At 30.5% G+C, this 13,517-nt stretch overlaps 2 protein-coding genes across 3 annotated transcripts; one reads left to right on the top strand and one right to left on the bottom strand.

Moving 5' to 3' along the window:
- Positions 1–264: 264 nt before the first annotated feature.
- On the bottom strand, positions 265–11,857 carry LOC135956073 (coiled-coil domain-containing protein 102A). 2 transcript variants are annotated; one of them, XM_065506561.1, is made up of 10 exons: positions 11,545–11,857; positions 11,356–11,466; positions 11,004–11,197; positions 10,739–10,932; positions 10,212–10,350; positions 10,060–10,153; positions 9,644–9,982; positions 9,391–9,498; positions 5,708–5,874; positions 265–4,390 (listed from the first exon to the last, which is right to left on the bottom strand). In XM_065506561.1, the coding sequence occupies exons 1-10, from the start codon at positions 11,680–11,682 to the stop codon at positions 4,327–4,329; spliced, it is 1,548 nt and encodes a 515-aa protein (XP_065362633.1). In that variant the 5' UTR covers positions 11,683–11,857; the 3' UTR covers positions 265–4,326. The 2 variants fall into 2 exon arrangements, with proteins under 2 accessions (XP_065362633.1, XP_065362634.1); XM_065506562.1 differs by lacking the exon at positions 265–4,390 and adding an exon at positions 4,414–5,531.
- On the top strand, positions 6,821–8,480 carry LOC135956075 (glutaryl-CoA dehydrogenase, mitochondrial). The gene is made up of 2 exons (XM_065506563.1): positions 6,821–7,413; positions 7,553–8,480. Exons 1-2 carry the CDS (start codon positions 6,951–6,953, stop codon positions 8,344–8,346), a joined length of 1,257 nt encoding a protein of 418 aa, XP_065362635.1. The 5' UTR covers positions 6,821–6,950; the 3' UTR covers positions 8,347–8,480.
- Positions 11,858–13,517: the final 1,660 nt, after the last annotated feature.

The raw sequence follows: 13,517 nt of genomic DNA, 5'->3' as shown, positions 1-13,517 counted from the left end.
TTGGGCGGTTACTGCGTAACTCAATTCGAAAACGAAAATGTTTGAATTTGTATGCTAAATACAGTAGAATTCGAAAAGATTTCCTGGTCCGGTTTCTATTCAAAATCGAAAAAAAAATTTTCAACCCGAAAATTTTTTCATCAACATTTTATCAGCAATTTTTTTTTTGCCATATACATACTGTTTTCAATATTTACTTTTATGAAGATCATATAAGATTCGGTACAACCGAATATAGCACTCTGACTTGTTAATTTATACAAATTTTAATCATAGTATGATTGCAAACCATATTTTTATTTTTTTAAAAGGTATTTTATTTTTTAGTTTAATTCTATTTTAATTATGTATCCACTTTTGTAATTTTTATATGTATGTATGTATGTATATTTATTTAGATTTTTATTTTTTCCATTAAGTTTTTTTATATATTTTAACGTACATGCATTTTCATATTCTTTTAAAACACGCATAAAATATATTATCGATAACATTTATGACTATTAATAGATATTTTTTTTTAAATGATAGCTGTGATGTTTTTAAGTTTCAGATATTAATAAAATTTCACATTACAATAAATTATAAGTTTTAGTACTAATTATATCAGACTTAATAAAAAAGGTTCTACCATTTTCTTTACATACATATTATGTGTCTAATACATTTGGAGAATGTTTATAAATGTGCAAACTATGTATTTAGTAACTCGATCGACATATTGAGCCCCAACTAATATTTCAGTGATTTTGTTGTATTTATAATCGATTTACATCTAAAAACCAACATATAACATATTTGGGGTATTCACATGGTGTGCTATTAGTCATATTGTCATAATGTCCTAATATATTATAATAGTTGCTGTAGTGTTTTAAACAAACAAAGTATTATTTTATGACATAACAATAAACATAGTGCAAATAGTGTTATTAGTTTACAACTTTTTTGTTTGAAACACAACAAAAATTTGTTTAAACTATCATAATATATTAGGACATTATGACAATACGACCAAATAGTTGACCGTTTGAATACCCCAATTGTTTCTCGATATTAGGACATAATGATACATATGTACGTATTTGGAGAACTTTAGTTTATAAAATTTTGGAATATATGTATGTTCATATGTATTAATGGAAATCAAAAGTTATGTTGATTTTTTTTAACTTCGCTGTTGACTATTTCACCAGTACCTCGAAATTTTCTACACAGAGAAAATAGATTCGTTTTGATGACCAAATTTTTAGCTAATTGAATGAGTCGATTATATTCACACATCTTCTTCAGTTGAGAAAAAATAATTAAAAATTTTTGTCACCCCTACTGGAATTCGGTTATCACAACCAAAACTGTTTTATCTGTATATTGTACAACATTCCATATTGGGCTGATATTATCTTGACTGTTTAATACATATTTTGAATCGATGTTTTTACATCGTATATACAGTTAATATTTTGCAGGAACAATCCTCATAAATTTGAGGTTAGAGATTTTAACGAGCTATGTATTTCTGAAAAATTCAAAGTACGCTACCATTGAGATTTGAAAGTGGAAATGTTATAAACGAATAGAAAGAACTTATATAACAGGAGAACAATTATATAACGCATTTAAGGGAGATTCACCAAGAGCTTTCCAATTTTGGTAGCAAATACCTTGTTCGGCAGGCAGCTTGTCGATGTGAAAAAAGTTATTTCATTACTACTGACACACTTAAAGCAGATAAAGAAAATACTGCAATTATACACACAGCCTCAAAAGTGAGTAAACACCACAAATTATTTGTTTTTTTTAAGATAATGAAAATCTTAAAATCTATCCATCGATTTAAATTTAAAAGTTTCGGTTTGTTGGAGATTGGGCTGAATAATAGATTCGGTTCAGAATAAAAAAGACTTAGGTCATAATGTTAAACTTAAAGTTTGAATTCATTTCGAATATAGAGAGATATTGCTTTGAATAGCGTATGAATATGAAATATTTCTATCAATAGGTCAAAGGTTATATTTTTAGGAATAACAATTCAAAGGACACGTTTGAAATAAAATATTCGCATATTATTTTTTGTCTCATATATGTGCTATTATTCCAATGTTATCAGGTTTTTGTATGAACTCAGGTGAAAAAGTCAACCAGTCTACGTTAAGTTTTCACATGGGATATATGTATGTATATTAATTGATATATTAAAAATTTTCGAATTTTAATATTTTAAAATTTAAAACGTTAATATATGTATATTGTCGTCTGTAAATACCTTAAATATTAAACGTATATATTATGGACAATAAAATATAATAGTTCTAAACAAAATGTTAGCATTTTTCTACTTCACTATTCGTAAATAATTTCATTGTTTTATTATTTATAAAGATTGTATAAAAAATAGTGCTTAGTTTTATATAACAAAATAGGAAGAACATAAAAAAATATGATAGAGTAATTCATGTCACCGATTTTACCCTTGTATTTCCACTACAACCGAGTTCACTCGGCGAAGCAATCAACTATCACATCATCCAGAATAAGATATGTGAGATAACTGCATTCATGAGAATCAGCCACATCGTGATCGCTGAGATTCAGGATACGTAAGTTACCCACAATTCCAGTCTGCACAGTCACAATGTGTTCAAAAGCCTCAAAAAAGACCGCACCAGAGTAAACGGTGGTGGCATCCCGTTCATAATCGACCACAACGTGCAGTGTATAGCTCTTTCTTCTGATGAATAATCACCCTTCTTGCGGTTGGCGTATGTTTTTTACGCCTACGACAGTTTCGTACTAGATTAAGGATAAAATGTAACTTGTTTCTTTAATCTAGTACGAAACCACATACGCCAACCGCGGTAAGGTTGAGTATCTTGTATTCCAGGTTATTGCCATCAGATCACGAGATACATAGTTAGAGCTCTATAATGATTATTTTCGTCAAATTCAATGCCATGAAATCAATACATCGTAGAATTAAACAAGGGCGAGGTGAGGTCACTTCTAATGTTTAATTTCCACCTTTCTAAACTATCAGACGACTGTAGGACGGACCACAATATTGATGATCTGTGTGGTTTGGTGAACAGTTATTCTCAAGGAAAATCATGATTTTTTCATTGCGCGTAACCTGAAATTGTTTACTACCTGGAAGATGGAAATAACCGTTAGCGAAAGAATACCGACGGAAAGTCATCCTAAAATTTGGGGTGTAACATCCGACATCCTCCACACATGCTACTGCAATCACGCATACATTGCGAAGTAGAAACAAATTTGTTGTTGTGTTTATGCGAAAGTTCGCAAGGGTTAAAAACGGTGACGTTTATTACTCTGATATTTTCTTAAATTGGGCAGTATAATATCAAACTCAAGCAATTGCAATACATACAAACTGGACAGCCAGAAGTTTTTGGCACTCAATCGTCAATTTTACCGATTTTTGAGAAACGAAATTGCCAAATCTTTAAAGTTTCAAGTCAATAATTCATCTTTTTAAAATGATCGAATCTGATTAACTTTAGACACCAGTAGGTACACCAAAAATAAGGAGCAATTTGTTTGTTCTCAATCGTTAGATATTTGATATGAGGTTGGCAATCGAATTATTATTAATAGCAATACCATTATAAAAGCGATACTGAAACACTCGCAGAATTAAAAAAACCATTTAAGTCGATACCGGTATTAAAAATATCGTAATACAACATATATACATATATAAATAAATGAAGCGATACCGAAAACCTGGGGCTAAATTACAGTTATTTGTAAAATTTAACGTACATAATTATCATATTTGAGATTATGGCATTCGGTATCGAGGCAGAAATCTAATACATTTTATTATAATTTCGCTAACCAAATTATTTTTATATAGACAAGTTGATGCGATTAATCGACATGTGTATTCAAAAATTCTTTCGCACGATACCAGTATTAAACAGGTTGATACCTGCTTTCTTAATAAGACATTACAAATTTTAAAATGATAAACAGATAAATGTGTAGTTTTTCGTACCAGTGAATATTGATATTTTAAAATGACGATTAATTTTTGGGAATTATTAGAAGATTTTCAAAATGAATTTGCAATGTTACATTTGTTTAGTAATAATAAATATCTGTAGAATGAATGTATATATTTCATTGCCTATGAATATAGTTTGTATGAATAGATATATATTTAATTTATACAATAATACTAAACTGTAATGTAAGTAAGTTTAATAAAAAAAAAATAATATTGTTTTCTTTAATACTTATTTATATGTACGTTTTACTTAAAATAGCATAGTAAAGTCCCAATGTATGTTTTATAACCCTTTATTCACTGTTTCCTTCGGTTTCTTCGTCAAGCAGTAAGCTAGTTGAACCATAATTACGGAGTCTAAATAAGCAATTTCAAGAAAAAAAAATATTTTTGTTTACTATGATGATTGGATGTTTGGAACATATTTTGAATTAAATTTATAAATTCTACCAAGTGAAAACATATTAAAAAGTGCAATACTTACAAATATCGGATCAGATAAGCAATTAATATAAGATTTATATATGTATGTAATAAATTAAGAATCAAACAAACAAAATAATTTAAGTATAAAAATTAAAAAAAAAAAAAAACACACACATTCAATTTTACAAGTAAATATGTACTATACTTAATAAATGTTTCAATAAAGAGAAAACATTATTATTAGTCGCGAATATAAGCATAAATATTATTTACCTCATCGTCAGATACTTTAAGCCCATCCAAGTTAATGCTGTTTCGGGAATAATTGCCACCACCAGTTGCAGAATTGGAATTATCTTTTTGATAAAATTTTGCATCAGCACTTGTTGCACCAGCACCGCTACCACCAACCGTCGAAGAACGTGAATGATCTTCAAACAACTGTCGATTTATATCGTCTTTGGAAAGATTTGTTGAATTCGAATTCAAATTTGAATTGGAATTTCCGCTGCTTTGGCCACTCATAGCTGTGGTAGTTTTTAAGGGTAATGCCAGGTTTGCTCTGCTATTTGGGGTTGTTAATGGATTGCCAGCAGCAGCAGCAGTACCGTTACTGCCACTACCACCATTGCTAACCCCCCCACCACCACCACTACTACTATTGTTTGGCCCATATCTTCCAGATGAACGTTCACGTTGTTCGCGCTGGTGGTGATGATGTTGGTGTTGCAAATGCGTTGGATTATCAAATTTTTGTTTAGCCCTTTCGAATTCTAGATTACGACTTTTTGATTCAAATATATTCTCTTCAACATGTGATGTTTTGGCATCGAAAAAACTATTAGCTTGTTGTTGTTGCAAGAGAGTACGTTCCGTGTGACTGGAGCGCTTTGATGATGGTTCAGCGCCAGATGAATGACGAAGACCAACACTACCTTGCGCCGAACCATCATCGAATATCTGACGTAAATCATTAATGTTTGGCAAACAATCACTTGGTAATTCAACTGCTATTTTATTTCGCAATTGTACACCGTTAAAACTTCCGCGCATTTGTGGACTAGGTGCACGTCTTTTTTGACATTTAGTGTTTATATTAAATGTTAGTATTATTGAAATATATACCAGATTTAGCAGCATTCCGAATGTTAGAATGTTTAAATATTATTAAATTTAAAGGTTATTTTTTATAGACTTTAATGGTAATGGTATTTAATATGTTAAGAAAATTTTAGAAATGAATCAAACCTGGTTTGAAGATGTTGTATCTGAACGTGCAATCCCTCATTTTGACCGACCAATTCGTCATTGGAACGTTGTAAGCGTCGCACTTGATTAACTGCTGAATCTAATTCATCTTCAGCTGCAGCCAGCTCTCGCTTTAATTCTTCAACACGTTGTCGTAAACGCTTCACCTAAAAACAAAATTCACTATAGGTTAATTCATTGCTGGCTTTTGTATTATACTATATGTATAAGGTCCATTCAAAACTGTCCCAGAAAACAAAATTTTAAGTGGTTCAAAGTGAATGTCATTTTCTCGTCGTCTTAAATAATAGTAAATCACAATACATTCTAAATGCCTTCCTAAATTCGTTAATAATGATTCAATTAAAAGTAGAAATAATTTCCTAATTGTCGGGTTTTTGTGCAGTTACGTTTAAAGTACTTAAGAATTAAGCCTAAAAAATAATTCGTTATGAATTCTAATTCAAATGCTTATGAGATGAAATTAAATATGATTTTGAGAATTGAATTAAGAATTGTTTTTAACCTTTGTTTTCAATATTTTGTATTTTGTTTTATTCGTAATATTTTGATAAGTATAAAAAAGTGAAACTAGTATCAAATAATAATAAAGTAAAAAATGTAATACATTTTAATTGTAATACATTTTTTATTTTAATAAATAATAATAATTGTGAGAATATTTAAATACAATTTTCATTTCACATCTTATCTTTTCACTTTCATAAAATCATATAAAATCCCAAGTAGTAAACACCAAATAGGTATGTTTGTACAATTTGTATAATTTTCTTTTTAAAACACACCATAAGCATGATATTTAAATGATTAGATTTATTCAAAAAATACATACGCACATCCAAACACACCCATCTACATATCTATGAATATATATAGTTAGTAAAGTACTTGGAGAAGAGAGATTTTTAGAAACAACAAATTAATGACATTAAATACTAATCGTACTCGTAAATATTAATAATATACGCAGAGAATAATATAAAAGGTGAGAGGAGTAGGAAATTAAATTTGATAAGAACAAATTATCAAAAAAAAAAAAACATGTTTACGAGAATAAACCAATCAACCAACCGAACTGCCACAGCTTTAGTTCAGTGAGAATACTCGTATGAAGCAGTAGTGGAAAAAAACACACCAGCTGATTTGGTTCTTGCTGTATAGTGGATACTTATCTAACAAAATAATAAACTAAGAAAAGTGTAAAAAAAAATAATAGAACAAAATGATTTCCCAAAATCTATTAAGCAAATTGCGTCCACTAGTGACAAGAGCTAGTTTTGCCACCAAAGCAAGTGAACCAAAATACAATTGGCAGGATCCATTAAATTTGGAATCGCAACTAACCGAAGATGAAATTGCCATACGCGATTCTTTCCGTAACTACTGTCAAACTACTCTATTACCCAGAGTGACCAAAGCCAATCGTGACGAAATATTTGATAAAGCCATTATGGAAGAATTTGGTGAACTCGGAGCTCTGGGCTGTACTCTCAATGGTTACGGCTGTGCTGGTGTTTCCAATGTAGCCTATGGTTTGTTGACACGCGAAGTTGAACGTGTCGATTCTGCTTATCGTTCAGCCATGAGCGTCCAGAGCTCTTTAGCTATGGGTGCAATTTACGACTATGGTACAGCTGAACAAAAAGACAAATATTTACCACTTATGGCTCAAGGAAAATTAATTGGTGAGTTTTGATTTGGTTTTATGTTTAATTTGCTGCAAAATACATGTGAATAATAAAAAAATTGCTTAAAAGATAAGCAATAAGCACACGCATACTAAGTAAAAGATAAGTGATAAGATTTCATTATTATTGTTTTCAGGTGCTTTCGGCCTTACTGAACCTAATCATGGCAGCGATCCCGCTGGCATGGAAACTAGAGCCAAATATGATAGTAAAAGCAAATGTTATATTTTAAACGGTTCCAAAACATGGATTACAAGTTCTCCCATTGCTGATGTTATTATTGTTTGGGCAAAAGGAGAAGATGATAAAGTGCGTGGATTCATAGTTGATCGTTCACAGTCAACAAAAGGTTTAGCCACCCCCAAAATCGAAGGCAAATTTTCTTTAAGAGCCTCTGCTACAGGCATGATTCTTATGGATGATCTTCACGTACCCGAAGAGAATTTATTACCAAATGTTGTTGGCTTCAGAGGACCATTCGGTTGCCTGAACAATGCTCGTTATGGTATTGCATGGGGTGCTTTAGGTGCTGCAGAGGCATGTGTCGAAGTTGCTCGTCAGTACACTTTGGATCGTAAGCAATTCAAACGTCCCTTGGCAGCAAATCAATTGATACAGAAAAAGTTTGCCGACGCTTCCACGGAAATTGCTCTTGGCTTACAAGCCTGTTTGCAAGTTGGCCGTCTCAAGGATAAGAAACATCACACACCTGAAATGATTTCAATGATCAAACGTAATAATGCCGGCAAAGCCTTGGAAATTGCCCGCATCATGCGTGATACATTGGGTGGCAATGGTATTGCCGATGAATACCACATCATACGTCACGTTATGAATCTAGAAGCTGTCAATACTTATGAAGGCACACATGATATTCATGCTTTGATTTTAGGTCGTGCCATTACCGGCATTGCCGCCTTTGCCAATTAAAATATATGTACATTAAAATTATAACAAACTTTGCATTTATAGGTTTTATATGTACTTTGTATTGAAACTTTTTGTGTTTTTGTTTATAGACTAATAAACCGTAATTATGAATTTAAGATTTAAAAGAATGAAAATTACTTTGTTGTTTTACAGGTTTCAATTAAGATTATGTAGGGTAAATTAATCAAGAAATGTTAAATTAAATTAAATGTTTTTATACAATTTATTAACAAAATTCTTATTACTAGTAGCAGTAGGTAAGTTTTTTGATTTGTCGTAACTGTCAACATTAAATTTGTTCAGGCATAGATAGTCTGTTCTTAATAAAACGCCCATAGCTGTAAAAGAGGTTAAGCCGAATTTAAGATTTGCATTTGAACCTTATAGAATTTAAGGGAAGGGATCACAAAGTGGTGCAACTCGGATATATGCAAAATTTAAAGTGTCTTTCAAATTATTCCTATTTTTTATGTAAATTTCAAATTAAAGTCAATTATGCTGTAATCGGATAGATGGAATCAAAATTAAGTATGTTTTGTATACCCCAATATGTTTTGAATTATTTTACAAACGGAAATTTTTCGTCCGCTTGTTGTATTTACCACTGTATTTACCATATTTCCAAAAATAAAAAAGAAAAATTTTTCGGAATTTTAAAAAGTTTTTTTTTTGGTAATTTTTTGGATTTTAATGAAATTTGCGCCCTTGAACTTTTTTTAAGGGTCCAAAAAACGTCCATGTAAAGATTTTCCTAATTTCTTATACTTAAACAAAATATTCCCACTTTAAAGATTTTTGAAAAATTATTTTTAATTAAAAATGTTAGCCCTTTTTCGAAAAAAAATTGCATTTATAAAGACTGAAATTTTGAAGAAATTGCTGTTGCGCAAATCGGTGTGTTGCGATAATGGGTGTTTGCGCATACTTATACATACCCTCTCCTCACATAGACAAATTAAATTATCTTTAGATATCAGGATAGAAAAAGTGTAATATGTATTCTATCCAGCTGAATAAGGCAATCTCACATAAGTTTGTACTTACCTCTGCTTCATATTGTTCAGCACGTCTTACTGCATGACCTAGCTCGGTATTGGTTTCAGATAAAAGTTTTTTTAATTTGGAATGTGATATTTTCAGTTCGCTTAATTCCTGAAATAAGATGCATAATTTTTAAAATTTTATTATTTATATTTTATAATTATTCCGAAAATTTATATTTTCTATCGCAAATGTAGATCTTGGACCCGCTGTCTGTACTATATAATAAGGTATATATATAGCTTTGAATACCAACCTTACTGCGATCAGCCAACTCCTGCTGTAGAGCACGATTTTCAACATCCGTTGCTTGCATAGGTCGTCCTTTGCGATCCGAACGTTCTTGGAAGTCTCGGAGTTCAGTTCGTAATTTCTTATTATCGCGTTCCAGAGCCAATTTTTCCGTTTCTAAACGTTCACGTTTACCCCATTCTGAGGCATTTTCGGCTTGCAAACGTTCCAATTCAGTACGCAATTCACTTAAGCGACGTTCGAGATTTTCACGTGCAGCTATTTCTTCTTGCAACGAATTGTTTATAATGCGCATTTCTGCGCGATGAGACTCTTGTAATGTTAATAATTCTCTTACAGCTTCCTAAAACGTTTCATAACATATTTTAATAAATTAACGAAAAATTATTTTATTAATTCGAAATAAATTAGATTTTATACCTGTTTAGCTGAGCGCATTTCTTCTTGACGTTCTCGAACTTCCTGAATTTCTAATGACAACTTCTCAATGTTTTTATGTAGAATATGCTTTTCACTAAAAACAAAAAATCATGTTTAATAAAATGTGATGAAATTAATCGAAATATCCTTACTCTCTTTCTGCTTGTACGGTTTTCTGCGCCTCATCTAAGCGTAATTGTAACATCGATATTTTTTGCAATAAATAATCTTCATCAAAGTCATCTTTTGACAATTGTTGAATTAAACGTTTTTCCTCAGCAGAAACCTCATCTGTGTTTCGATAAATAAAATGTAAGTGTAAAAGGTTTAATTAAAATATGGATACATAGGTATACAAGGACAAGGAATTAAATTCTTAAAATAGAAAACAAAAATCTGTGGGATTGAGATCTGACGGCTGGGCAGGCCTCAAATTTTTACAAATCTTGACTCTAATCGAATAATTCAGTCTAAATAACCGAATTTTTACGTTGTTTCTGAAAAATTTTAGTTGGAGATTTTCTGTGGCAAAGACTATATGTCTAGAAAGAATCTATGAATCTAATCGTATCATTTGGTTAACAATAAATAACAAGGAATCTGTTTTATCTGGAGAAAACTTAAAACTTCCCATTAAACATAATATCGCATCTTTTAAAACACTGTTTTCGAAACTTACCCAAATCTGGTATATTCTTATGTACAGCTAATACATATTCTTCTATATCAAGATCTTTAATTTCACCGCCAGCAGCTGCCTTAGTAACCAAACCATCCTCGCTATTAACATTTTTTAAACCATCTGAGGATATGTCAGGAGAACAATTAGCATCTCTACTATTAGCTTCATTTTCTTCCCCTGTATCCGCCATTCTATGTTAAATGAAAATTAATAAAAATTACATTTTGGAATTCATTTATATTTTCTAGGCGACATTTCTTACCCCGTCTTGTGAAATTGTCCAGCATGTTTCATCATTAGAGAATGGACTTTTTCCATTTCTTTTTTAAGTTGGGATATTTGCATTTCAAGATCATTTTTCTCCCGTTTATAAGAGTTTGCTTCTTTCATGGACATCTCCAGATTGGCTCTCAGCTGTTTAGCTTCTTCTCTGGCTTTATTACGTTCGTTACGCACCTATCGCCAAGACAAGAGAAATGCATATATCGATTTAATATTGAAAAGTAAACAAAAGTAGCCACCATTCATAAATAGATATATAAATAAATTAATTGGTTGCCAAGCAGATGAATGCCGGTCAACGTCGTATATGGTATGTAATAATTATAACTCACCTTGCTCCATTTTTCCCGCCAATTGGCAGTGCAATCTGACCACCATTTCATTGTCTTTTCCATTTGTGCAGCTCTAGCCCGTGCTTCTTCCAATTCTCTTTGACGCTGAGACTGCATTAAGACATTTGATTGCAATTATATATATTAGCCTTCTCATAACACAGATGTCCATATAATATTATAACTTACCTCACGGGCTTCCCATTCTGTATCGCCAGCACCATATCTAGCTGTTATGGTATTATTAATAATACCTACCCCAACTGTTGTGTGGTCTATCAGTTCACGCCTACTGACGCCTCCAGTACCAGCAGTACTTTGAGACATTTTTGGGAGTTATCTTTTGTGGAATTAATGTCTAGTCCTTGTTTATATTAACAACTTCACTTTTGTTTGTTATAAAATATTTTATTATAGTTCTAATTCAACTATTTAATGCATTTCGGATCTATTTTTTGCAATGAAAATTTTTTTTTATTATACTTGCATTTTTTGTTTACTATTCGGGAAAAATTTGTATTGTTAAATTTCAGTGATGGTAACTTTTATCATCAAAAATCACTTAATGTGCAACAAAAATCGCTAGATCAAAAAGATACAGGGGGAGTAGTTGTGAGAAGTTTGCGAAATAAAAGCATTTGCCCCTTTCACAATAGGCAATTTCATTTTCAAAAATAAGAATGATAGAACCAAGGCGTATTAACAAGGTGAGTGCGTCCCGGCAACAAATACAACAATGCAAAAACAACAGGCAATTTGTTTTTGTTAAAATGTACGGTAAATGTCAAAATCAAGGCGAATTAAAATATTACTATGTTATTTACAATAAGAAATGTAAACATAAACAAAGTTTGACATATAGTGTAAAAAAAACAACAGCGAATTAAGTAACAGCTGATTTTATGCGCTCACCTTGTTAATACGCCTTGGATAGAACAAATCAACTACACCATTGGAAGTTGAAATTGCGAAATCCAATTTAATATTTCGACAATACAAATTGAAGATAAGAAATCAAGTTTAATATTAATAAATTGTAATTCAGAAAAAAAAGTTAATATTGAGAGAAGCAAATTTGAAATTCAGAGTAGCAAATTAATATTGAAAAAAACACAATAAGAATTTATAAATTAAAACTAAGAAATTTAATTTTATATATTGAGCAAAATCCAATTGGAATTGAAAACTTGAACTGAAGTTGAGAAAATACAACTTAATTTTAACGCATTCTTACTTTTATGAATGTGTTGAGTGCTTGCACTGCTACTTACATGTGTAAACGCTAGGTTAAACAAACTTAAATTCATAACTGTAGTATGTATTTTATAAAAAAAATATTTAAAAAAATATATACAAATTTTTAATTTCTCTACATACATATTTATTTTTCCAATATGTGTTTTCTTAATATTAATTCTATTTCTCAATTTCATTAAATTTTTTCTTAATATTAATTTGCTATTCTGAATTTATATTTGAATTTAAATCTTTAACTGAATATTCGAATTCGAATATACCAAGGCAAATTTACTTACAGGTATACCCAATTCTACAACATATACAACTTTACCAAAAACAACATGTACTTTGTTTTTGTAAAATTATTTGCTAACTGTCAAACAGCTAAACAACATTAGATACGCCTTGGAATATACGGTCGCAGCAAACAGCGTTGCCAACTTACGATCAATAGTCAACTGAAAGCTTTTATTCAATCTTAATAATGCCCACAGATATGTCACATTTTGATATTACAGCACTGCTATTTGAAAGCATTATGGTAATTTTAAATCAGCCGTTAAAATCGTTATATTTAAATTCAAGTACAATTTCGTAACAATATTATTTTGCTTTTCTGAATTTTAATTTCGATGTCGAAAAACATTTTCTACGACTATCTATACTGGACATTTTTTTATTTCTCTTTTCCATTCTTCGCAATTTTCATTTTATTTCTTCATATTATTTTTTCTCACATTTTTTGTTATTGAATGCACCAAATGTCTTATATGTTTACTTTTTATATCAAATTTGATAAGTTTGGATTTATTTGAAAATAATTTGATAAGTAAATACTTTTTATTTATATAGAATAATACAGTTGGTTGAATTAATTTTGGAAAAAAATTACACATTGATGTGTAATTCTATACAACAATAAT

Source organism: Calliphora vicina, chromosome 3 (assembly GCF_958450345.1).
Source record: "Calliphora vicina chromosome 3, idCalVici1.1, whole genome shotgun sequence".
Lineage (NCBI taxonomy): Eukaryota > Metazoa > Arthropoda > Insecta > Diptera > Calliphoridae > Calliphora > Calliphora vicina.
Note: the sequence above shows the minus strand (reverse complement) of the source record. Positions and strands in the feature narration are given on the sequence as shown.